The sequence below is a fragment of the Trichinella spiralis genome (assembly GCF_000181795.1).
Source record: "Trichinella spiralis strain ISS 195 chromosome Unknown Scfld2, whole genome shotgun sequence".
Classification (NCBI taxonomy): Eukaryota; Metazoa; Nematoda; class Enoplea; order Trichinellida; family Trichinellidae; genus Trichinella; species Trichinella spiralis.
Genome location: NW_003526941.1, coordinates 2,098,556 through 2,121,316, shown reverse-complemented (window position 1 = coordinate 2,121,316; position 22,761 = coordinate 2,098,556). Strand labels below are relative to the sequence as shown.

General features: G+C 36.8%; 11 protein-coding genes across 11 annotated transcripts; 7 read left to right on the top strand and 4 right to left on the bottom strand.

Moving 5' to 3' along the window:
* Positions 1–282: 282 nt before the first annotated feature.
* Positions 283–1,887, bottom strand: Tsp_02962 (conserved hypothetical protein). Its single transcript, XM_003379249.1, has 5 exons — positions 1,426–1,887; positions 902–1,078; positions 831–869; positions 498–587; positions 283–327 (listed from the first exon to the last, which is right to left on the bottom strand). The coding sequence occupies exons 1-5, from the start codon at positions 1,885–1,887 to the stop codon at positions 283–285; spliced, it is 813 nt and encodes a 270-aa protein (XP_003379297.1).
* A 1,066-nt stretch (positions 1,888–2,953) lies between these two features.
* Tsp_02961 (conserved hypothetical protein) lies at positions 2,954–4,298 on the bottom strand. Its single transcript, XM_003379248.1, has 4 exons — positions 4,268–4,298; positions 3,846–3,997; positions 3,676–3,715; positions 2,954–3,099 (listed from the first exon to the last, which is right to left on the bottom strand). Exons 1-4 carry the CDS (start codon positions 4,296–4,298, stop codon positions 2,954–2,956), a joined length of 369 nt encoding a protein of 122 aa, XP_003379296.1.
* Positions 4,299–4,361: 63 nt separating this feature from the next.
* On the top strand, positions 4,362–4,799 carry Tsp_02960 (conserved hypothetical protein). The gene is made up of 2 exons (XM_003379247.1): positions 4,362–4,524; positions 4,564–4,799. Exons 1-2 carry the CDS (start codon positions 4,362–4,364, stop codon positions 4,797–4,799), a joined length of 399 nt encoding a protein of 132 aa, XP_003379295.1.
* A 693-nt stretch (positions 4,800–5,492) lies between these two features.
* Positions 5,493–6,769, top strand: Tsp_02959 (putative metallo-beta-lactamase). Its single transcript, XM_003379246.1, has 6 exons — positions 5,493–5,574; positions 5,713–5,773; positions 5,831–5,931; positions 6,025–6,188; positions 6,316–6,442; positions 6,540–6,769. The coding sequence occupies exons 1-6, from the start codon at positions 5,493–5,495 to the stop codon at positions 6,767–6,769; spliced, it is 765 nt and encodes a 254-aa protein (XP_003379294.1).
* Positions 6,770–10,014: 3,245 nt separating this feature from the next.
* Positions 10,015–11,349, bottom strand: Tsp_02958 (hypothetical protein). Its single transcript, XM_003379245.1, has 5 exons — positions 11,278–11,349; positions 10,952–11,146; positions 10,614–10,816; positions 10,412–10,556; positions 10,015–10,023 (listed from the first exon to the last, which is right to left on the bottom strand). Exons 1-5 carry the CDS (start codon positions 11,347–11,349, stop codon positions 10,015–10,017), a joined length of 624 nt encoding a protein of 207 aa, XP_003379293.1.
* Positions 11,350–11,454: 105 nt separating this feature from the next.
* Tsp_02957 (hypothetical protein) lies at positions 11,455–11,832 on the bottom strand. The gene has a single exon (XM_003379244.1). It carries the CDS (start codon positions 11,830–11,832, stop codon positions 11,455–11,457), a length of 378 nt encoding a protein of 125 aa, XP_003379292.1.
* Positions 11,833–11,964: 132 nt separating this feature from the next.
* Tsp_02956 (conserved hypothetical protein) lies at positions 11,965–13,068 on the top strand. The gene is made up of 5 exons (XM_003379243.1): positions 11,965–11,972; positions 12,115–12,172; positions 12,573–12,598; positions 12,742–12,832; positions 12,913–13,068. The coding sequence occupies exons 1-5, from the start codon at positions 11,965–11,967 to the stop codon at positions 13,066–13,068; spliced, it is 339 nt and encodes a 112-aa protein (XP_003379291.1).
* Positions 13,069–13,952: 884 nt separating this feature from the next.
* Positions 13,953–15,472, top strand: Tsp_02955 (Rho GTPase-activating protein 5). The gene is made up of 4 exons (XM_003379242.1): positions 13,953–13,974; positions 14,243–14,406; positions 14,570–15,197; positions 15,339–15,472. Exons 1-4 carry the CDS (start codon positions 13,953–13,955, stop codon positions 15,470–15,472), a joined length of 948 nt encoding a protein of 315 aa, XP_003379290.1.
* A 1,286-nt stretch (positions 15,473–16,758) lies between these two features.
* Positions 16,759–18,721, top strand: Tsp_02954 (conserved hypothetical protein). Its single transcript, XM_003379241.1, has 7 exons — positions 16,759–17,275; positions 17,333–17,513; positions 17,580–17,762; positions 17,825–17,975; positions 18,043–18,389; positions 18,449–18,575; positions 18,668–18,721. The coding sequence occupies exons 1-7, from the start codon at positions 16,759–16,761 to the stop codon at positions 18,719–18,721; spliced, it is 1,560 nt and encodes a 519-aa protein (XP_003379289.1).
* A 93-nt stretch (positions 18,722–18,814) lies between these two features.
* On the top strand, positions 18,815–20,171 carry Tsp_02953 (hypothetical protein). The gene is made up of 4 exons (XM_003379240.1): positions 18,815–19,665; positions 19,762–19,934; positions 19,974–19,993; positions 20,145–20,171. The coding sequence occupies exons 1-4, from the start codon at positions 18,815–18,817 to the stop codon at positions 20,169–20,171; spliced, it is 1,071 nt and encodes a 356-aa protein (XP_003379288.1).
* A 2,202-nt stretch (positions 20,172–22,373) lies between these two features.
* Tsp_02952 (putative glucocorticoid receptor DNA-binding factor 1) lies at positions 22,374–22,557 on the top strand (the record flags this gene model as incomplete). Its single annotated transcript, XM_003379239.1, has 1 exon — positions 22,374–22,557. A coding segment is annotated over exon 1 (184 nt), but the record flags the coding sequence as incomplete, so codon positions are not given.
* Between the last annotated feature and the right edge of the window lie 204 nt (positions 22,558–22,761).

Genomic DNA, 22,761 nt, shown 5'->3' with positions numbered 1-22,761 from the left:
GCGAAACACTGCTGCAGCTACACTGTAGCATGGAATCACCACATTTTTTGTTTTGAAGAAGAATTGGCAAAATTTTCAACAAATTTATCAAAAATTGACAACACAGCCTGTTGAAGTTATTTATGAGTTTCAAAAACGTGCTATTCGTCAAGCAATATTATGAAAATGAAAATGGCCACACGCACACGCACACGCACACATATACCCCCGGTGATGATCATTTCTGTTCAAAAAGTTTCCACATACGCTTTGAAAAAATATGATATGCAAAAATTATCAAATTTAACTAGCTTTTTGATAACTAACTATTGGAGGGGCACGTCGTCGCTGAACATTAAAAATCGATGAGAAAAATCAAAATCAAAATTAGAAAAAAATGATTAGCTAAACATGCTAGTGCTTATTTTCTCAGTTATCAGGATTCTGTGAAATCCACGCCTCAAAACATTGAAAACTTTGCTCATATATGTAATCAACCTCATCTAAACAAAACATACCAATTGCTGTTCATCATTCACAAGCAAGGAAAAAGTGCGTACGAAAGCAACACCCTTGGATTTCTCGTGAGTGTTGAGAAAACGTTGCATCTTGAAATAGTTGCAGTTGATAAATAGAACTTCCGTCATCTCAATGAAAAACCTTCAACTTTACAGGAACCTTAATTTCCATTGTTTTACATATAATAGATGAAAAATCTGATGCAATGGAATAAATGTGAAAACAAAATAAAACTACCGCAACTGTTGATCAGATTTTTTCATCTCAAGTGGGATAGCAATGAATATGGTAAATATTATTGAAAATGACAAACTAAGTATTCAAGAAAATACTAAACTAACAGCAGCTTTGATTGCAAGCAAAAAGTTCATCTAGAAAAAAAATCATCATTTTCCATTCAAACATATTCAATCAGCACACGTTCTGGTATTTCCGCATAGCCTGGGAGCAAACATTTCCCTCCAAAAGAACAACCCTCAAACTGCGTATAGATTGTAATCTGAAAGCGGCTGTCTATTTTTGATCCGTAACTTTTAGATTGGGCAACAATTTTCTCATCACGTGTTGTTGATGTACATCTCTAGCAACTAGCAGTCGAAGAATAACTGTTAGTAAAACAGCTCTGTATACAATAATACAATAGTAAAGATTATGAAATTTTCCATGAAAAAGTTATCAAATTATGCTTTAAAGCGCAAATGGAGAAAAATTCATAATAAAATCAACACATCAATTTTTCCAATTTTCTTCTACTTAAAATCATTTCACAAAATCAACAACCCCTCCAACACAAGCCGTATATTAACACAACAAAAAAATATATATATATATACCTTGTTACAGTACTTCCAACTGCTTTTATATTTGCAGTTGTGGCAAAGTTTAAAAGAAAGTTAAAATTAAACTCATACCAATAGTAGTGTAGACCGTGCCGGCATAATACATGGCATTCCAAAAGTCCCACAACGATTCGTTGCTAACGTGGACGTCAATTTTCGCTTCGTACCCAAGTATAGCCGTTTGAAGTTGACTGAGGAAATATTCTCGATCCCGATTTTTCGCATAATTCTCACCCAGCTGTTCGAGTTGCTTGATCAAATCTTTCTGTGAGGTCTGATAGACAGCGTACAACTGTTGACGCTCGTGGAGGTCGACAGGTCGTTCTACGAACAGAAACAACACACCACCTAGTAGAGTATAAAATACAATGCCCAAAACGGACCAGAGATGCTTGAAACCAATTTTCTTGCGTATGCGTTTGTAACGACTGCGCTTTACAACTTTCACCGGTCTACGATCAGGTGAGACAGATTCGCGACAATCATCATCAATAAGATTACTCTGGTCTTCTTCTCGCAGATGTTGTTGCTCTTGTTGTTGATGGTTCATTTCCAACAGTGGTACTTCGGGCAAAAATTCAACAAATTACCACGAACAACGTATACATGTAGTAGTAGCAGCAGCAGTAGTAGATTATCCATAATTTTTCCTGAGCATGTAAATTTTTCCAATCAGCTCATCATAAAAAGCTCTGCAAATCAGGCGCTGACCGCATCTGGCCAACAATGAAAAAATGAAATGCAAAAAATGTACACAATCAAATTGCCAACAAATCGCTGACCAATGATCGACTGATTAAGCGTTGGAAAATTATTCCAAAGCGGAAACGAAGCACCAGTGGAACAGAGCGTCAGAAAACGGACGAATCAAAAAGCGGAAAGGGTCCTGGAAACGCGACGGGTCCATAACACGGCAGTGCTGATGATCACCACTTTAGCTTGACGGCAAAGCATATGATCAATTGACGGAAATTTACGTCAACTAATGCTGCTGTTCGACAACACCATAAGAAAACTTTCAAATTTGAATCATGTTCTAACCTTGGTACATAAAATTTGAAAAACTTAAAAATATCTACCTAAATATAAATAAGTAAATAAATAAATAAATAAATACATATACTTTTATTGAACTATTTCAGACATGATTATCAAGAAATGATTTATTTCAATTGGAAATTTCAATCTTAAAATAGTGAAGAAAGTTTAATTGATGATTACGTGTATGAAATCATGGGAACAATGGTTAATGAATTGGCTAATTGAAATGACAGCAACAATAGCAAAGAAAAATGCAACACATTCATCAGAGTCCCACCCCTCCTCCCCTCACCTCGTCAAGCATTTTCGTCAACTGCTCTTAAACACAACGTTTCGCAAGACGAAATCAAAGTCACACACACACCACACACACACAAATAAATAAATAAATTTATTTATTTATTAATGCCGCAAAATAAAATAGCCGCATACAGCCGCAAACGTAGGCTGCTGTTTCGAGAAAGCAAAAATTATAAACAAAAATATATTTCTTTAAAATCATATACACATTTTCCCTGACTTCCCGAAGTTGCAAAGCAAAAACAAAACAACAATAATAATAATAATAATTTTGCTTACTCCGCATCTCCTTCAACTGCATTAGCATTGTCACGAATGGATGCCAATAGCCAATTATGGTGATCATACAGTTTCGAAGTTTTCACATTGTACAGCTGAACAGAAGATGACAAAACTGCAGCTAATGATGCAGTAATAATATCTGAAACAATGAACAAATTATAATATTGTAATTCTTTGCATTCTTTCACTGTATCTGTCCAGCTTGGCGTCTATTGAAAACACCAAAAAGCAATAAGCAGTATAAAAAGCAAAAAAACAGACAAATATAAAAATCACAAAAAATTGTTTTAAAATTAATTAAAACTTGGATGAAAACAACAGTCATTGATAGCAGACTAGGATGAAAAAAAATAATTTTTTAAAATAAATTTTCACATTTTTTTCAATTTCAGTAAAAGAAAAAAGAAACACATAAGCAAATAATGTGCTATCGATGACACTTTTTTGTGTCCCCACCCTTTTGAAGAATATGTGCCATGGTGTGATGCAAAATGCCGTCTTCTTGACGTCAGTTTCTTCCTAAGCTAAGCGTCATTGCTTTTTAAGTTTCAAAATTATTCAAAAAAAAGTTCCCTATCTTGCAATCATCATCACTTGCATAACATTCTCAGAGGAAAATTTATATTTTTCAAAAATCAAGCATCTAAAAAAAAGTCACTCGCTAAGCTAATCTTAAAAAAATCTGCTAATAAATCTTAAATCTGTCCTGCAATACTGAGTGCTCTGATGGGCGAAACATTAACACAGCCATCATGCTTGAATAAAAAATTACTTATGGAAAAACCAATCATTTAATGAGCATTATTAATATCATGATACAAGCAGAAGAATACAACTGGGCAACTTGAAATTGTCACTTCGTCAGAAAAGAACGCTAGCTCACACTCGTACAAAGAAATCCCATTCTGCTACAAGCGGAAAAGGTATTTTTGTCAACTCAATTTGCATAATACAGAGAAACAAGCAATCGGCTGCAGAAATGATCATCGATCTAAAATCAACGATGGCATTTTTTTCTGAAACTTCACAACATACCACTAAATTTAGTGAACCAAAAAGACTTTTGAAGTAATAATAAAGTTGCAAACAAAAAAACAATGACACTTCAGGAAGTTTCGCCAGTTTTCCAAAAATAGTTGCACAAATATAAAGTCATATTGAAAATGAAACAATTTCTCCCGTCTGTCTTGTTTTTGAAGAGTATATTCTCAAAGAAAAAATAACTTTACATAAAAATAAATAAATAAATACTTTCAACATTCAACAAACTGCATTCATTATTAAGGAAGACAAAATTCCGTTCTCACCTCTTACAAAACGTAGCATATTCTTCGCCATTAATTTACAACAATAATTAATAAATGAGTAATAATGAATGAATAAATCTGGAATGTACTGCATATGAAAAGCATTCCTGCTTCTCTGCATAATACTGATTCATATTCCTGCTTCAAAATTGATACTGTGTGGAAGGAAGAAAAGAGAAAAACAGAAGTAGTGCAACTTTGGACAGTGCAGTTGAATTGCACAGTCACGCCGTTCGGTGAAGCATTGCTCAGAGTTCGTGCTTGAGGACAAAAAATCTGCCTTCTAAATTAAACAGTCCCCTCAGCTAAGTGGCTAACGGTTGCGCAAGCCGACAAGCAAACATGCAAAATTGTTTGCTTTCAAAAGCAACGTGGGCGAAATCCAGTTGCTAAAACTGCAGATCGAAACAGACTGGCAGACGGCAGTACTAACCGGCCAGTCGGTGGTAACAGAATTGAAATTAAGCCGACAACGGAGTCTGGTGCAGAATTATTGCAGACGGACAAGCGGGACTCCTTTGGCATCTTTTGAACAAGATTTAAGCCGGTCATTCAGTGGAACAAATTTCAGACGAACTTTTAAGCTGACACACACACACACACACACAAACGATTGCATAATCGGCATCAGTTGAAAGTAAAATACAATTTACACTACTTTTTAAACACCTGTGCGTGTTAAGCTATTTCAGTAGTAGTTCCAACTGCTGCCTGCCTACTGTTGTTGGAACTGAAGCTAAAGCTAGCCAAATGCACCACTGCTTAACACGGCGATTCATTTTCAATCTGGTCGCTTTCTGTTTTTCATTATACTGGTATGCTTCGGCTCAATTATCAGGTATAATCAAGAATTAATCATTACTAACATTCAACTTTCACGTACATTAGAAAATTGTATGTAAAACTAAAAAACCACAATAATAATACTCTGCTATTCGTTAATAATATCAGTAAATCTTGCATTAGCAGTTCATTCCAATAATAATACCTAATAATTTGGCAATCTTCAAAAATATTTATCATTTAGAAAGTTCCATTATTCTTCCTAGACCAGGTTCCAATACAAGAAACCTAATCCGTGCTTTCATGCAACTTTCAAGCACTACAGTGCAGCCTACAATCGCTACACCATCGCAAACATTGAATAGTTGAATTATTTATTCATCACAACCATCATGTTGAACTTCAATATTAATTTCACTCATTAATTATAGATAAAACATTCATGATCTCAGACAATAATACAGCAACACAAACTGAAACACAATCAACCACTTCTTTAACTACATCAAACAGAACAATTATTGGTAAGTAAACAAATAACAGTATGAAGAAGTGTTCCAGTGATTTTGCCTTTTCTCAAGATACATTTCCAACATTGCCACTTCCGGAAAAGCATTTTAAAACCGTTTATTCACCACTGCCCAACTATACTGAATATGCAGCTGGCCCAATGGTTATTCCAATTACAATTGGAAACATTACTATCAAAAGCCCTCTTTATCAGTAAGAAGATTTTCAACTATTTCCTCTTTGTTGCATAAAATAGCAAACGAATTTCAGACTATTCTCAACAGTTGTGCTTGTCAAAGACAATCAAGACAATTCCTGCAATATTCTAGTGGACACAGGAATCGCTATTGACCGCAACATTCTTATCTCTAGTAAGATTTAAACAATTAAGTCCTCAGCACTGTTAACATGAATCGAAGCATAATCAAGAAGCATATCAAATTCAAAACTTTAACTTCTTGCAGATCTAGCAATTCATGGTATTCAACCCAATAACATACATTATGTGATTCTGACACACGGTCATCCGGATCACACTGGAAACCAAAATTTGTTCACTCAGGCGAAAGTTTTGTTCGGTCGGCTTGGTATGCAAGGGCACACATTCATCGAATATCGAGATGGCGTGGTAATTTATCAAATTCACCTTTTCTTTACATATTCTGATTTAACAAACCTTCTCCTACTATTCTTCCCCTTCCAAAAAAAACAAATACAATAAAAATGTAAATAAATAAACATACCCTCAGTTTCAGAACGGTCCAGGTGAATATGTTCGCCTTTGTAAACACTGCAAACTGTATCCAACTCCGGGCCACACTGCTTCTGATCTAACGTTGGTGGTAGAAAATGTGCACGGCTATGGAACCGTTGCAATTGCAGGTATGCCAATTATTATTAATATAACGTCGGACGGGATCTGTTCTTGTTGTTCTATTCATTAACAAATTTAAATCTGCCAAGGTGATCTGTTCATCAGCGAAGCCGATTTCGGTGCCAATGCAATCTGGTCACGCTTTTCCACTTTTCCACAAGCGCAGCAAGAAAGCCGTCGAACCATTCTCTGCATCAGTGACGTCATTTTCCCAGGCCATGGCAGGCCGTTCAAAGTTGACAAGGAAATTCGTCGCAAAGCCGGCTGCAACGTCGCCTAGATCATCTGCACGACGCATTCCACAAAAAAGACCATTGAAAAAGTTCATTAATTAAAAAATTAACAAACAAACAATACAAAAATTTCTGTGGCATGCATTTCTTGTTGCGCATTTAACAATCATCATTGTGCAATAAAAAGTATACGGCGTAGCAAAATTACAAAAAACTACTGAAATTCAGTCAATTATGTAAAAAGTAAAATATTAAGAAAAAAGAAATTTACTTGAAAAATATTCACTAGCGGATACAGTCAGTGAGTACACGCGTTTTGCGGGAAATCGAATAACAGATGTTAGGAAACTTTATGAGGCACAAGGTCGGAATCGCTACTTCGATCCGCTTGAGTGTCAACTGGATAATGTCTAGCTTCGGCCACTACTCTACTATCCATACAATGATGCAGCTTTGCACTTTTATGACGACCACAAAGGGTCTTGCCACATCGACACTGTGCTGCGCTGGAAATGGTCAGTCGACATCCACACATGTGACAACGCTGTTGTGACTGAGAACTCTGCGGCAGTTTTCTTGTACGTACAACGTTGCTCACACCAGTAGATGTCGATGCAGTTACAGAACCATCGGCAGTGATCTTTAAAAAAGATATGCAAAAATACATATATTGGACTTTTAAACAACAATATATATATATATATATTGTAACAAATAATGAAAGAAATAAATAAACTTACATATTTTCGAGATGGTGTCAATCGACTTCGTTCCAATGCAGAACAAACACCATTTAAAAAACGTTCTGAATAAAGAGAATCCATTTCATCGCTTGAACTATCGCAGGGGCTGCTGTCTTTGCCGCCGCTACTGGCCGCCGAACGCAATGCCTTGGTTCTCAGATGAACCATAAGTCGGCAGTCGATAAAATTGGAACTATTCCCAGAGCTTTCTTCATTTCCATGCTCCAATAATTCTTCAGAAGTCGGTTCTTCCGCACGTTTGTGAGAAGGTTTTGACGAATGCACACGTCGGCGAACTTTGCAACGTCTGTAAACATGCGCCACTACCATATCAGAGCTGAAATCAGAGGGATCCGAAGCTGCATCGTCCAAATCATCGGCCTCATCTTCCGTGTGTATATGCACTGGATTTGGTGTCCGCATCCAACAGTTTGATGTTCTTGGCAATTCAACATTATATTCGCAACACCTTCCATCGTCTGAACAACAACGACCGCACTTGCGATTGTAGGCGGCAGTTCCTCGTGATTTATAATACTACAAATGTAATATACATAGTGATATAAACTTTGCTTTTTTTATAAATTCAATTAGAAATGCAAATGAACTTTACAAAGACTAAAAAAATTACCACTTGATCTCCTCGAGCTGCTGTTGATTTGGACAATTTGAAATATGTAGAGCATGGCTGTGAACTGTCTTGCTCATTTTCAGAACAGCTCGAATACAAACTTGCATCAGAAAAGTTCGATCGAAGAAACCTCGCCCCAGAGTTCATATACGATCTCTTCCCTTCGCCTGTTTTGAAACGCAAGGGCAAACGACTGCTTGGCAATTTTTCACCAATACCAAAAAATTCTGAACCTTCTTCAAATTCAGTCTCACCAGCAGAACTTTCCTTAGCACTTGTGTCTTCAGGATTCAACGCAGCCCGAAGGTACAATGGTCGATTCACTCCTTGCCATGAAAAAGTAGGTTTTACTGATTCTGTGGCTAAACCAATTATACAATAATTATTGCATTCGTAAGAACTTTACCAAAATTACCGGTCGTCGCTTGCGTGCGTTTGTGCATCCTTTGCAAACGCATACGATCCATTACAGAGCGTAAAACTCGAATACGCTCAATTGTTCGAGTGCTATCTTGTGTCGAACGGCCAGAATCTTTCTTATGTTCCGAATTCAAATAACTGCAAGGGGCGTCTTCTTCATCTTCCAAAAACGTGCCAGGCTTAAACATTAAACGTTTGGTCACTTCTGGCTTGTCAACTTCACTTTGGTCTTTCGTGTTCCCGCTGCAACTCATATCACATTAGAAAACAATACATATATTCATTTCATACGTATACTCACTTTTTCGGTGTATTTGTACATAGGGCAGACTTTGCAGTAGGTGAAGGAGGAACTAAAACAACATTAACAACTTTTTTTATAATTTCTTTTTAAAATAATTGTCAAATTACTTGCTACGATACTCATCGGACCAGAACGCGAGCGAAGAACAAGGCGAATAAATGAACCGTTCAAAATACCAGCCGAACCCAGTGTTTGCAAGTCGTCCAATTCTTGCCCATTAAAAATTAAACATTGTGAAGCAGTTGCAACACCTTAAATTCCAAATAACATGTAATGTTTTGGGTAAAACTCACCACTGTTATTTAATAAATCATCAAAATATGGTCTCCCTTAATAAGTAGCAGAAACAGGAAACTGCAATGACCAATTTCTTAAATGAAATATTATGCAAAAATTGTATGAACATACAAAATGTCTATGTCGCATCTATGAAAAACCAATAGATTTACCATATCAACAATAAATTTACCTTTTTAATACAATATAAAAATACATTTAAATGCCACTGTTAATAATTTATTTAAAAATGCATAAATAAATTTTGAAAGATTTAAAATTCAATTCATATTTAAACAGCAAAATATTGTCTACTTAGAAAAGTATCATTTCTGCATGATAAAACAGAGTAAAAGAGTGCAACAAAACCGGTCTAGCGTCAGAATAAAAGTAAGGCATAAAAATTATTTAAAAGTGATAGATAGTGAAAAAAGTACATGCATTCTCATTTGATAAGTAAAAATTTTCAATTCGTGCAAAAACTAATCAAAGTCTTGACATGTTTGATTAATGAGAAACTTTGTGCAAAAATTGATCAATTTCATTTGCAAAAAGTAATAAGAATGAAATAAATAAATTTATATTTTTCTCATTAAATTTGAAAATCCAATACACTTTTAATATATTAATGAAAATTTTCAGACATACCATGCAGCTCTGCAATACGTTGTTTGATATTGACAATCAAATCTGACGAACTCATTATCAATGATATACGTAAACCAGTTAAACTTTCGATAATTAAGCTTCTGTCCATTGAAAAAAAGATATTTCATGAGACAAAATATAAACAGTGGGGTACAAATCTAAATTCTGAAGAAACCACAATCAATGTAAACAAAAAGGGTATCAATAAATTTACAGAAATCTGTAAAGAAAAGCAAGAATTATTTGAATTTTTGTATTTCTTTTAATAACCGACTTTAATAACTATTTGAAATGATATATTCAAAGCAGTGAAATTTTGAATTTTTTAAATATTCTTAAAAATGCAAAAATAAACGATATTTAGATTATTGAATATCCGTGCTACTTACTTTAATCAAATAACATCAAATAATGATTGTCTAAATTATAATTACATTTGAAATTACATGTAAAAATAATTTATAAAATGTAGATCAAATAAATTTAATTAAAATTTAGCAATTATTTATAAATAATGAATGCAGCATTCAAACTTGCAAAGCGTGCATTATTTTTCGCTTATATTTCATTAATTGATAATTTTAATTGTTGAAATTAAAAAATTAATGAATAAATTAAATTTTATATGAGTTTTTATGTTGAATAATGTTTTATTAATATTCGCAAACTGTAAACAGTTGTTTTTATTAGTGGTACATTCTACAGTATCACTTATGTAAGACTTTATTATTCTTAATTTGAACGCCTTTCTGTAAAGTGGTTAAATGGTCGCCAATAGAATTGGAAATTGCAACGCTGCTGGTCACGGTGACGAGTTGAATTTGATTAGCTGAATGGTATGCGGTTGTCTCGGTGGTTTGAGGAGCGCTGAATATTTCAGTTTAAAGAGATAAATCTGTTCTCGCGTGGTGTGCATGAACATACGGGACGAATTTGGCTGCAATCGATTTGAACGCATTTTCATTTTCGGGCTGCTCCCGCGCGTACCGTCGCCAGCTATTTGGCCGCGTTGGGCCGCTGGTCTGGATCTGTTGTTTCGCACGTTGATTATTTAAATTGAGCAAAATTGATCTGTGCCGGCCATCAGCATCGCCTTGGTCGGTTCCAAGACACAGCGCGTCAATTGGCTGTGGAAAAGATTTTCACTTTCTACTGCGAAAGCGAATGTCGTGAAACGGAAAACATAAAAAACAAACAAACAAACAAATAAACAAGAAAACAATACTAGAAAAAGAAAATAACGGTACGAGTGAAAAGCATACGGTGCTGGACGAATTGGGCTTGATCATCGGTTGTCGGTGAGGTCGCACTCTTTGGAAAGCGTGACAACTGTTTCGTTTATTGACCCGTATTGTCTGGTTAGCTGGTTTGAGCGGTTGACAAATTTTCAGACTGAAAATATAGATGATGATGCTTCGCCAACGTCTGTGCTGTCGTTCTATCGACCGCGTCGTGCTCTTAGCTTTTCATTCACGTTCTACTGAAACGCTCTGTAATATCAGTTGTTTGTTTATTGTTTTTTTTCATTTATTTTCAGTCAGCAAGTGCCGTATGCGGTCGGTTGCAGGAGACGAAATTTCATAAATACAAGCATTTCCCGACACTCAACTGCACATTGTTCGTTCGTTCGTTCGTTCAATCGCCAATCAGGTAAGATCATGTTTATTTTGTTTTAAAGTGAAATTTAAATGAAACAACGAAAAATAAATAAATATATAATCGCGTTAAATAAGAACAACAACAATAATAATAAGCTGAGGCGAGTTCAAGCATTGTAACGAACGCGGACCGATTTCCACTTCGCTTTGGCCTGGTCGAACAGTTTGGGATTGAACTTGGCGCGTTGTTCTCTATCTTCAACCCACTGGACGATGATCTCGTCGTCGATCAGTTCCAAGTTTTCTGCTTCCAACGAAAACGCTTTCACCGTAATGCACACCTTCACCGAACTGTTGCCCAACAAGGAACCCCTCGAAGGCATGAACTGGTATCGCTCTTCATGATTCGAGCTTAACTGCCAAGCAAGCGGCCTGTTGCCGGTGTTGATGATCTGCATGTTGGTGACCTGATCCCCCAAACAAGGCCAGTTCAGCCAAATATCCCCCTTGGGAATTACAGCAATTTCTTCACTGTTCTTCTCCATAACTTTTTCTATAGTAAAAAGAAACGAACTTTTAAAACGTGTGCTAAAAGGATTAAAGAAACACGTGCTGCGGCGAGAAAATTTCATCGAATGATTGGTCAACTTTTTATACTATAATAGTTAAATTAAAAAATGTTCAGGTAATTAATGTTGTAATTTGCATCATCAAATATTTGATGTGTTTTTTTTTTATTTTAAGAAGTGAAAAAATTTAATTTTTAAATTATGTATTTCTTTTTTTTAAATTTATTAATTATTAGATGAGATTGTTTTATTTTTTAGAAATGTAAAGTTCATTTTTGAAAATACTGTGGTGTACGGAGAGAGTTGTTATGAAGTAGTTTGAAAGTTTTGCGGAAAGTTGATAATAATTTTCAAAATAAATATTAATTAATGAAAAAAGAAATTAATTCATATGATATTCTCCAGTTGAATTATATGTTCTGTCGTTTTCTTCCATCATCGTCCAGACACATTTTGAAAAATTAGTATTGAATTGGAAAAAAAATCATAAATAAATTAGACTACATTTAAGCAATTCGATCTATTGACAAGTTTTGAATGTGAAAGGTATCAGAAATTATAGATAAAAGGAGGCGTTTTAAATCATGTCATCTTGAGAAGTATTGATTTCAGTTTGAAAGCTATTATTATTTTATTTTTATTTTTTTGAAAGCTTGGTGCATGAAAGGATCAATTGATTTGTTTGGTAAATTATGTTTCAAAAAATGAATTTAAAGAGCAAACGTTTTATGAGTTTTGAGAGGTTTTTTTTTCAATGTTAAATTATGCAACGCCCCAACGAGACGCAGAATCACTTTACGGTCGACTGATTTGGCTGGCATTTTCAATTTCAATTTTGTCAATTTACTTGGCTTTTTTTAAAATTTTATTTTATTGTTCCATCAGTGGTTTTTCAATTTCGCCAAAGTGGTGGTCATTCTTTCGAGCATGTAGTGGCAAACGGCTTGGTTTTGCTTGTTTGGCAGAAAGTTTTCTCGTTTGAAGATCGATGCTTTTCCTCGTTTGGAAGCATCTTTAAATAACGAATTAAGCAAACCACCACCACCACCACCACAGCCGCGCATCCGGTGGCGCGCTTCTGTCGCGCCAACTTCACTTGGCCATTTCTTTTGCCAGCTTTCGATGGTGCCATTGAAGCGTAATTTAATCGGTCGAATTTGTGATTTATTGCGACACGTATCGATTCCCAGGACAAATTTCTTTCTTCGCTGACATTTGAATTTGAACAAACAAAAGAAGCTTGAAAAGGAAAGGAAAAAAATGGTAGAAAAATTTTTCACATCCAACGCATTGTTGAAAAATGTGGAGAGGGGGCGTTGAGGGGTAGGATGGGGGGGGGGGGAGGGGGAGTATTTGTGAAGCTACGATTTGTCCACTTGCATCATATTTTGCAGTATTTAATTTGAAAAATGTATTCAAAACTGTTGCCGATTATTTTATTAATTAGCATTTTTGTTTTCGCGGAAAACTGAATTAATGGTTCAGTTCAAATTAGTTGTAGCCGTTTGAATATTTTAGCCTGTAGCGTAGCCGTTTCATTTTGAGATGATTAATTCACTTCCAGCGAAGATTATCTTTTATCATATTTGTTTTATAAAATGGGTGAAATTGTTTAATTATTTTACATAAAATGATCTGTTTCAATGCGATTGAATGTAAGATTGTGGTTGAAAAGAGAACAAACAGAAGAAGAGATAATATGTGCGAATGGAATATAAATATGAAAATGTGATCAACCAGCTGTTAAGCTGTTGCAAGAACAATGAATGATGAATCCAAGTGGACCGACCAGTGGAAGAGAGAAAAATTTTGCTTCCTGCTTGCCGGCAGGCTTCGATCGGTTGAAATAGCGCGCAAGCGATGATAATAATGATGACGTGGCTTGGCTGTCTCGCTTTGCTTGCGTGCTTGCAGTTGTCAAGCAAAAGCGTCTGTCTCTTTATTCAATCTTCGTTCTCTTTTCTTACTTTCTCTTCTCTCCTCTCCTCTCCTCTCTTCGCTTTCTCTCTCCCCCCTCCCCTCCCTCTCCATTTTCCCCCTTCTTTTCACCATCTTTCTTCACTTCTCGTTCCTTACTACATTCTTCATTCCACTTTATGCTAAACAATTACAACACAAGTGCATTTTTAACCTAGGAGAGAAGTTATTTATTTTTTTTATCATAAAAAAGCTAATTTTAGATTTTTTATTGTTGTTGTTTCAATTTTATTGTTTCATTCACACTGCATGTTGTTACAATGGATTGTATTGTATTTCTTCAAATATTCATATTTCTGTTATCTTCATCTGTTAATTTTTCATATTCAAATTAATTTTGAATATTTTTCTTTCATTTCTTTACTATAGCTAACCAAATTAGTCAGGCCGTTATTTTGGTAAACTGTAGGCAATGCTATTCCGGTTGTGCTTGTCGACCAAGGCAATACCGGTTGCGTCGTCACAGGACAGCATAACCGCTCCTATGAACAAGTTCAAGTTGCTGCTGCTGCTGCTGCTGCTGCTGGTGGTGGTGGTGGTGGTGTGATGTTTTGCATTCTTTGTTGTTATGCGGTGTAGTGTACTTTCTCACACTGCAGACAGACTGAGTTTTTTTTTCTTGCTAAACATCCACTATTCAAATTGAGAAAACAAAATCTGATAATCATTAATTTTTTGTTATTCAGTATGTTGATCATTTAATGCCTTTTTTTTCTTCAATATTTAGATTTTTTAGACGTTGTTAACAGGCAATGCGCGAACGTTGAGGAGCGACGATTGGATGAGCAGCGGTGCATCCGAGCAGGAGGAGCGGTTGCTGGCGGCGAGCAGGCGCCTGCCGGCTGGTCGTTCAATGCAGAAGAAAGTTGCTCCACTGGGCAGCAACGTGAGCTTGCCATGCTCCACAGCGACGGCCAGCGGCAGCTTGCAGGGCAACAGTAGCAACAGTTCGGGTACCAACGTGAACGGCGGCCGTTTGTTTACCGTCGCCGTGGTCGGCTTGAGCGGTTCGGAACGGGAAAAGGGTGTGGCCGGTGTTGGTAAATCTTGCCTTTGCAATCGATTCGTCAGACCTCTGGAAGACGACTACTGCGCAGAACACATAAGCGCGTTGTCGCCAGTGGATTTCGGCGGCCGGGTGGTGAACAACGACCACTGGCTCTACTGGGGCGAGAGGTCGATGCTTGTGGAAAGCGGTGCCGAGTTGGCGTTTCGTATAGTCGAACAGACCGAATTTGTCGACGACGAAGCTTTTCAACCGCTCAGAGGTAGCGCCAGTCAACGTGAACCCTACCCCAAGCGCAGTACAGCTTTGAAGCTCCATTCACCAGACAAGCTAATGTACATTTGCAAAGACCAACTAGGTAAGTTGAATTGATCATTTCAATCCTTTTCCGAATTCCAACATCCACTCACTCGATCTCCATTACGTTTCAATGGTTCATATTTGTCTACTGAGGGGTAGGGATGCATGTGCATAATCAGTGAGGTATTTTGTATTGCAGTGGACAATTTTTCGCAACTGCTTTCGCTGAGGTTATTGGAAGGGAATAATAATGTAGATTTATTCTACATTCACGTTGATTGCAAGTGTCTTATTCGTTGTTTGAATTGCTCAGCCATGGCCATGTTTGTTTAACAATTGAAACTGATTCATCTCGATAAGCTGATTACAATCAACTGAGGAATGCGTTATGTAAATAAAAAGTAGATGAAGAAGCGGTATTTCTTTCTTCTCTATACTTTTGTAATGATTTTAATGTATGAATATTTTTCTTTTTCAAATCAAACATGATTTAAAGTGAAACGTTGTTGTGTGTAAATGGGGGGGGGGGGTTATTTTGTTGATTCGTCTCGTCTGGGCGTTTATTGTGTTGCTTATTTCTATTATTCATCGTTTGATTTATCAGTAATGCTTTTCTTCTTCTTCTTCTTCTTCTTCATCTCATTTGAAAAATTGAAAATTATCAAACAAAGTGGATTCGATGAATTTTTCATATCATCTTGCAAATTTGATTTGAATAGAAATGAGAAAATGGAAAAAATATTATGAAAAGTAAATATGATTGATGGTTTGTTATGAGAATTGTTGCATGAATAAAAAAAACAAGCTGCAAACGTTTTGATATTGCATTTATGAATTTTTTTCCGATTGAAAAAGCGGCAATTTGTTTCGGCTCATTGAATTTCTCTCTCTTGTTGCTTGCTTTATGTCGGTGCTAATCAGTCGATAAAGCATTTTTCGACTGGTGATGCGTGTCAAAATTTTCACACATTTTGGGCTTTTGATGCTTTTATATGTTTGTTTATTTATTTTTGGCTTCTTTCATTTTTATATAAAACTTCTTATTTGGTTGAACATCTGAACTACTATTTTTGTCTCGCATGATGATTAATTTTAAAATGACAGTGTACAAAATTTTATAAAAAGTTGAATAATATTTATTATTTTAAACAATCAATTGCATATTTGGACTTTTGCTATTATTGTCTTGTTTTGTTTTCATTTATTAATAATTTGTTACCAATTTTGACACTTCGTGCATTGCATTGTTGTAGGAATGTGCCGAAAACTGGTCGTATAATGTCATACATTATGCGTAACCTTTAATTAAAGCTTTTTGTGTGATTTGCAGTTTTGATCGATTCAATTTTGGGTCATCTTTATTGGCGTCCTTGTATATACATATATATATATATATATATGCATGTTTGCTTGTTGCAAAGCAACTTTACAGTTTTCCTTGAGAATTTATTATTTCACTGTTTTCGTAAATATAGTTTTGCGTTTTTTAGTGATCATCATATATTTGAACATTAAGAAATGCATGTTAATAAATTCACATGATTTTAAGAGTGGAAAAGGGTTATATTATATTATATTATATTATATTATATTATATTATATTATGCAAATTTGTATATATGTATGTGTGTGTGTGTGTTGAAGGTGTTGAACATGATTATGAACAACGAACATTGCCCGAAGGTCGAACGAACGTGGATGGATTTGTATGCGTGTTCGATGTCAGTTCAGTAGCTGGTAGAAGTGCCGAACGGCAGTGCGAATTTGTGCTTGCAGTTCTGCAAAATGCGTTGAAGACCAAAAAGCCCGTGGTGTTGGCCACTACAAAACACGACCGAGCCGACGAGAGAAGCTTGAAAGCGTTGGACCGACTGCTTGGAAGGCGGGAACTGCGCTCATTGGCGCCGTTGGTCGAAACGTCTGCTCACCTGGGTGTCAATGTCGAGGTTCCATTCCTGGTGTTGATCTGTTTGGCAGATCGTAGCCGTGCAAGACCACGCTTGACGCAGTTCAACGATGCAGTCAGGCGTCGGCAGGAGATTATTGATGTTGCCACGGCCGCCTATTTGCAAGCTATTCGAAAGACAGTTCCCAATCACCGGTGGACTTGGTCTCATCTTTGCCAAGTGCTCAGCAGTGAGTTTTAGCTTAGTTTAGCTTAGTTTCATTTGTCATCATCTTATTTATCGTCAGATGAGCCGGATTTTGAACATTTTTGCGATTTGTGTGGTCGTGTGAAAGCGAAATCCATTTTTGAACAATACATAGCCGAAATGTATTCTTTTTACGAACAACAGCGTCGCCAGAGTGAGCTTCGAAAACTGCCCGATGCTTTGTTGAAACTTTTACCCGATTCTTCAGCTTGTTGTGGAAAGTAAGTTTTCCAATAAGTGTGCGCTCGTTTCAGCTTCACTTTTTTCATCTTTTCCTACATTTGCAGAAGTTGGGATGATATTGTTTGTTACATGCAAAATCAGCCGTATTATGGTGAAATTTTTCGCCTCGATTCAAATGCCGATGATATTGGCGATCGACTATCGCCGGATATTCTTTATACTCCAGAAGCGGAAGCTTGTTTTCGACAGCATTTTGCTTATTTAGAAGCAAGAAGTGCAAGAAAAAAGTACTTACTTCATTTCTCATATGCGTATGCATTACTGATTGAAATGTTTTCCAATTTTCAAGGCTCCTCAACGATTTTTCGCAGTTGCTAGCCAACTGTAGTCAGGTGACGCCTGGTAAACCGCTGTCTGATGTAAGATTATTCTTGATGGGCAAAGAACCTTTCGAATCTTTGCCAGAGGTTGATTTGCAAGCAGTTTATGATCAATATCAGGTAAAGCAAAGTTTTTCGAAACAATCAAATAAATATACACCTTATTAACATGTTGATATTTGTTTAGCGTGTTTTGATCAAACGAGCTAGGCAAGATTTTATTGAATTGTTGTTGGAAAAGGTGGACGTTTTTGTCAGTGTATTGTATTCAAGAAGGGCGGTGTCGTTGTTGAGACTGAACGAAAGTTTGACAGAGACTGGGCCTGAAATGTCCGATTCGGATTGTCGATTCGTTCACGAACGTCTTCAAGAGGATCACAGGTACAGGGTGATGAATCGTCTGTATCAGTGGCGAGACAGTGCCATACAGAAATATGCAATGTTTATCCATCGACCGTCTTGCCAACATTGTCCGTTGAAACCACGTTGCATGGACACGTTGGCGCGCCAATGGCTTGCCGTCAAATTGACCAGGTAGGAAAAATAAAATATTTTTTTGGTATTTGATAATTTATTTGTTCTTTTTTTTGAAGTCAATCTTCAACCGCCGAATTTGCCATACCTTATTATAATATATTTTATCCAATTGTAAACGATCAGGTGAAATTGTTGATTGCTGGCAGAGATCCATTGATTTATCAAATTCAAAGGGAATTTCAGGTAAAAATGGCATGCATTATTGTTAATTTTGTCAGAACATACGAAAAAATGTATAATGTAAATTTGTATTTTATTTCAGGTATATCTTTCAGAGGGTCTGTTTGATTGTCACGGTTCGACGTTGTCAGTGGAATTTCAATGTGTAGCCGAGTGTGATTTTTCTCGTTTTTTTTCTATTGTTAACGAGACTGAAGCAAACGGTATGAAAATGTTATCTCTGAAATATTCACTTTTAAAATATGATGAGAAATTTATTTCCGCCAGGGGTGATTGTTCCATATTCTTGCAAAGCTTCCTTTGCGGTTATGCGCCATTTTATTTTGCACACATTGCTGGACATTGACTTGCTCGGCAGTGATACAGCAGCTCCAAATCTCTCCTATCGACTACCGGCAGTGGTTGTATTTGCTGGCGATCCGGCTCACTTGGATGACATGCCGCTGTTGCAACAGCAAGGGGCTCGCTTTTGTGAACCTCTTCAGGTTCAATTTATTGGCTTACAACACCACCACCATCAACAACAACAACAACAACAACAGCAGCGTGATTTCACTGGATGCGTTGGTCAAAATCAAGAGTGTCGTCGTCATCTGGGCGGCTTGCTGACAGGTCAGCAGATGTACCGCTGTTTGAGTTCGTTGGTTTGCGTCGCTGGGGAGCAGTATCCCGGTCGTGGTTCGACCGCTTCAACTTCGTCGACGAGATCACCAGGCGGGCAGAGAATGGCCAACTTTTTTGTCTGCATGATGTGCGGCGACAATTACGATCCAGCTACGGTGTTGAATCCGTTGTTGTATTCGCACAACTGTTGTCGTCTGGAGGCGCCAACTCGCAGCCAAGCCGACTGTTCATTTTCCACGTCGTTGTGGTCGTTGTGTTTGAACGGTTCCGGCTCAGGTCCTCTGGCCGAAGCCGGCGCTGTCAGGGTACGGGTTGAAGCGTTTTTGCCAAACACGTCCGGCCGTCTGCTTGCCACTGCCACAGTCGGCTCGTATCATCAAGCCCTTCAAGCAACGTTGCGTAGGCAATTTTTCGACGGTTACGTGCTCGTCTATTCGGCCAAGCGACGTGCTTCACTTGCCCATTTGCTGTAAGCTAGTTGTTATTCGAATAGAGAAAAGCAATTATTTCTATTTATTTATTTGCATATATGTATATTTTAAATTGCTTATTTCTTTTACTCCAGGTGCCTGAGTCAGCGATTGCCTCATTCGATTCCGTTGATGCTGGTTGCCGTCGGAGAAGTGGTCGACTTCTTCTCTGATCAACAGACCAACAGCTTCATCGTCGAAGGCAGTCGACTAGCCGACGAACTGGGCGCTCGTTTTATCACTGTCTCGCGAACCAACGAACAAGCACGTATGATAATTTTTTTAAATATTTGGTCTGATGTTTTAGTCTGTATTGTTTGCTTTTCAGTAATTGTTTAATCAAAAAAAACTAACTTTATACATTGGTATATTATATTACGGTATTATTGCTTTCTCTTGAAATTCAGGTAATTTGATTCCAATGCTACTGGTACTGTGGCATTGATTGAGATTAGGAATTTTTAGAAAATATTTTCAGATTAATCATTTGCGCGATTATGTGTAAACGTGTTTTTGAATTTTAAACGGAAACGTGGTCATTTATTGTTGGTGTCATTTGTCTGCGGGAGATTGGCTATTGGCAGCTGTTGTTGCGCCATAGGGGAAGAAGGACAGCGAGCTTTGCTCGACTCTACTTTTCATCTCAAACGAAATTCTTCAAACCTTGTGTCTGCCATGCATTTCTTTTCTGTCCTTCTTCTCATGTGTTATTGTTGTTTTAGTTTAGTTTTTTTGAAATAAGCTTTGCAATTTTTGAGTTGTAGTGCTTTGGTTGTGCAGCTGTTTAGCTGTTTGAAGCGAAAGTTGTTGTCGATTTGTTTTTTCTGATGCTTGATTTGTTTTTTTATACTTTAACTTTATTTTGTTCATCATTGTGGTATGTTTTACTTTATGAGCTCATGTGATTTTCATCTTATTTTCCTAGTTATAATATGATCAATGTAATTTTTATTTCAATCGATACGCAGCCCATGACGACATTATTTTATTTAACATAAAGCAATGACTGACAAATAATTATATGTAGAAAAATGGGCTTCACTCCACTGTTGATTTTATTTCAGTGCAAATGTAGAATTGTAGTAGTAGTAGTGGCAGTAGTGTGTTTCAGTGGGAAAGATTTCTGCATGCATGCTTGACGTGCTTACTACATGTTGTGTGGAATGTTTGAAATTTGAATTCAATTATAATCGATTTTCGTTGATTAGCCGAATTTATTTTCTGTTCTTCTGTTTCAGCTAGTGCGTACATGTCATTTTATGAAGATATTTGGCTGCGCAAGTCCGACACCAGGAACACGCACGAATATTCTAGATCTTATGTAATGAACATTACTTCTCCTATTCCATATGCGTCGTCCGAAACAAGCACCACCAGTCGACAGTCGTTCGATCAGAGGACAGCAAACGTTGAACAACAACAACAACAACAAGCAAAAGCAGTGGAAGTGGAAGAGCAGCTTCTGGAGACAAAAGAGCCGGATTACATGAGCTTGTCTTCCTTCTGGAGTGGTATTCCTTCCGATGCCGCATTGACGAACGGTCTACAGCAGCAACAACAACAACAAAGCGCATTTGCATCCTCAAATTCTACTTCACCATATTCAGAACGTTTCCAGAACAGTTGTCCATCTAGTAAGTGTGATTATTCATTTTTATTTCCTTTTAAATTCATTTTTGAACAGAGTGGAACAATTCAATGAGTTTTATGTTTTCTGATAGCAGCAGTAGTCGCATCGCATGATTATATATTTGCTCTTTTGCTGTTATAAATTATTTTCAGTTTTCAGTTGCACGTTTTTATTTTTTAGTTAAAGTCAAACAAAAAACAAAACATGGAATGCATTATTTTAGTTTTTTTTATTTGCATAAATTGAAATTGATTTGGATTATAATAAATACTACTGGTATAATGGCAATGCGAAGATCTAATTCAGGCATTTCTTTTCGTGTTTTCGTCCAAGCCAACAAGCCGCTAACGAATGTTGTTATTGCGGCTGGATTTAGCTAGCCGGGGAGAGTTGGATTTTTGATGAAAAGATTTTCGATAAAATTGCAAACTTTATTGACTTTTGTTGGTTTCTCATCAGCATCATCGTGCTGTTTTGTTGTTATTGTTGAATTGTGACGTGTGTATTTTTTACATTATTTTTATTTTGATCAGATCAGCGTCATTTGAACAGTTTAGCCGGGTTGTACGGCGGTGGTCGCATCCAAGCTGTGGCCAGTACGGTAGACAGTCAAGAGTTATCCAGTCGACGGCCATTGGCCAGTCCGTCGACGTCGTCGTTTGATTCGTTGAACGAAAGTGGATGCTCTTTTAATCCGTCGCTGTCATCGTCGTCTGGTAGAAGGAACGTAGCGATCACTCGACCCTCGGCGCCGTTGGCTACACCAGAAAGTGTCGAAATCTCTGCCGACTCTTTGCTGACCAAAGTGCTTAAGTTTTAAAATTGCATTTTTGCGCTCTTGTTTTTTCATTACCCCTTGACTGGAGCTTGAAATGTTGTGAAACTTTATTTATTGCAAATTTAGAGTCTGCATGGTGATGGAGATGAAATTTCGACCGATAGGCAGTCATTGTCATCCATTAGAGGTACCGTTGAATTTTTATCCATGTATTTCTTCTTCTTATCATTATTGTTATTATTATTATTATTATTATTATTATTGTGATAGCAGTTGAATTGGACGAAGGAGGAAAGAGAATGATCAACGGTGAACAAGCACCACCAGCTCGGCCAGTAGCTCCTACGAATAGGCGTATCAGTGTTGTCGGACCGACTATAGCGGAACGAGTTCGACAGCTCGCTTCTGCACTTGATAATTCCACTTTGACTGATGCTACCCGGTCACTGCCTGGTACGCCGACTCTTCTTGGCCAACGAGAACGTACAGAATGTACCAAGAGTCCTTTCTTTTTCAAAAGTATACATTTTTACTATTCTTTATTATAATATTCAGCTTGGAAATGGGCATTATATATATATATATATATATATATATATATATATATATATATATATATATATATATATATATATATATGGTGTTGTTGTTGTTGTTGTTGTTGTTAGTATTGTGTTGTGATTTTGG

What these genes read in the sequence shown, in the direction of transcription:
- Tsp_02962 (XM_003379249.1), bottom strand. Translation starts at nt 1,887, where the DNA reads ATGAACCATCAACAACAAGAGCAACAACATCTGCGAGAAGAAGACCAG. An exon ending in AACGTGTGCTGATTGAATAT is followed by an intron (nt 870 to 901) that starts GTTTGAATGGAA and finishes TTTTTTTTCTAG; the next exon opens with ATGAACTTTTTGCTTGCAAT. An exon ending in TCAAAGCTGCTGTTAGTTTA is followed by an intron (nt 588 to 830) that starts GTATTTTCTTGA and finishes AACTATTTCAAG; the next exon opens with ATGCAACGTTTTCTCAACAC.
- Tsp_02961 (XM_003379248.1), bottom strand. Translation starts at nt 4,298, where the DNA reads ATGGCGAAGAATATGCTACGTTTTGTAAGAG. An exon ending in AATGGGATTTCTTTGTACGA is followed by an intron (nt 3,716 to 3,845) that starts GTGTGAGCTAGC and finishes TTTTTATTCAAG; the next exon opens with CATGATGGCTGTGTTAATGT. An exon ending in TTCGCCCATCAGAGCACTCA is followed by an intron (nt 3,100 to 3,675) that starts GTATTGCAGGAC and finishes TCATTGTTTCAG; the next exon opens with ATATTATTACTGCATCATTA.
- Tsp_02960 (XM_003379247.1), top strand. Translation starts at nt 4,362, where the DNA reads ATGAAAAGCATTCCTGCTTCTCTGCATAATACTGATTCATATTCCTGC. An exon ending in TGAAGCATTGCTCAGAGTTC is followed by an intron (nt 4,525 to 4,563) that starts GTGCTTGAGGAC and finishes TAAATTAAACAG; the next exon opens with TCCCCTCAGCTAAGTGGCTA.
- Tsp_02959 (XM_003379246.1), top strand. Translation starts at nt 5,493, where the DNA reads ATGATCTCAGACAATAATACAGCAACACAAACTGAAACACAATCAACC. An exon ending in CCGCAACATTCTTATCTCTA is followed by an intron (nt 5,932 to 6,024) that starts GTAAGATTTAAA and finishes AACTTCTTGCAG; the next exon opens with ATCTAGCAATTCATGGTATT. An exon ending in TGGAACCGTTGCAATTGCAG is followed by an intron (nt 6,443 to 6,539) that starts GTATGCCAATTA and finishes TCTGTTCATCAG; the next exon opens with CGAAGCCGATTTCGGTGCCA.
- Tsp_02958 (XM_003379245.1), bottom strand. Translation starts at nt 11,349, where the DNA reads ATGATCTTACCTGATTGGCGATTGAACGAACGAACGAACGAACAATGT. An exon ending in TTGAGTGTCGGGAAATGCTT is followed by an intron (nt 11,147 to 11,277) that starts GTATTTATGAAA and finishes TGAAAAGCTAAG; the next exon opens with AGCACGACGCGGTCGATAGA. An exon ending in AGCCCAATTCGTCCAGCACC is followed by an intron (nt 10,817 to 10,951) that starts GTATGCTTTTCA and finishes TCTTTTCCACAG; the next exon opens with CCAATTGACGCGCTGTGTCT.
- Tsp_02957 (XM_003379244.1), bottom strand. Translation starts at nt 11,832, where the DNA reads ATGGAGAAGAACAGTGAAGAAATTGCTGTAATTCCCAAGGGGGATATT.
- Tsp_02956 (XM_003379243.1), top strand. An exon ending in GAGAGAGTTGTTATGAAGTA is followed by an intron (nt 12,173 to 12,572) that starts GTTTGAAAGTTT and finishes ATGAATTTAAAG; the next exon opens with AGCAAACGTTTTATGAGTTT. An exon ending in CGTTTTATGAGTTTTGAGAG is followed by an intron (nt 12,599 to 12,741) that starts GTTTTTTTTTCA and finishes TTGTTCCATCAG; the next exon opens with TGGTTTTTCAATTTCGCCAA.
- Tsp_02955 (XM_003379242.1), top strand. Translation starts at nt 13,953, where the DNA reads ATGCTAAACAATTACAACACAA. An exon ending in GCATTCTTTGTTGTTATGCG is followed by an intron (nt 14,407 to 14,569) that starts GTGTAGTGTACT and finishes TAGATTTTTTAG; the next exon opens with ACGTTGTTAACAGGCAATGC. An exon ending in CATTTGCAAAGACCAACTAG is followed by an intron (nt 15,198 to 15,338) that starts GTAAGTTGAATT and finishes TTTGTATTGCAG; the next exon opens with TGGACAATTTTTCGCAACTG.
- Tsp_02954 (XM_003379241.1), top strand. Translation starts at nt 16,759, where the DNA reads ATGTATGTGTGTGTGTGTGTTGAAGGTGTTGAACATGATTATGAACAA. An exon ending in GCAAGAAGTGCAAGAAAAAA is followed by an intron (nt 17,763 to 17,824) that starts GTACTTACTTCA and finishes CCAATTTTCAAG; the next exon opens with GCTCCTCAACGATTTTTCGC. An exon ending in CTTGCCGTCAAATTGACCAG is followed by an intron (nt 18,390 to 18,448) that starts GTAGGAAAAATA and finishes TTTTTTTTGAAG; the next exon opens with TCAATCTTCAACCGCCGAAT.
- Tsp_02953 (XM_003379240.1), top strand. Translation starts at nt 18,815, where the DNA reads ATGATGAGAAATTTATTTCCGCCAGGGGTGATTGTTCCATATTCTTGC. An exon ending in GCTTCACTTGCCCATTTGCT is followed by an intron (nt 19,666 to 19,761) that starts GTAAGCTAGTTG and finishes CTTTTACTCCAG; the next exon opens with GTGCCTGAGTCAGCGATTGC. An exon ending in GCGAACCAACGAACAAGCAC is followed by an intron (nt 19,935 to 19,973) that starts GTATGATAATTT and finishes CTGATGTTTTAG; the next exon opens with TCTGTATTGTTTGCTTTTCA.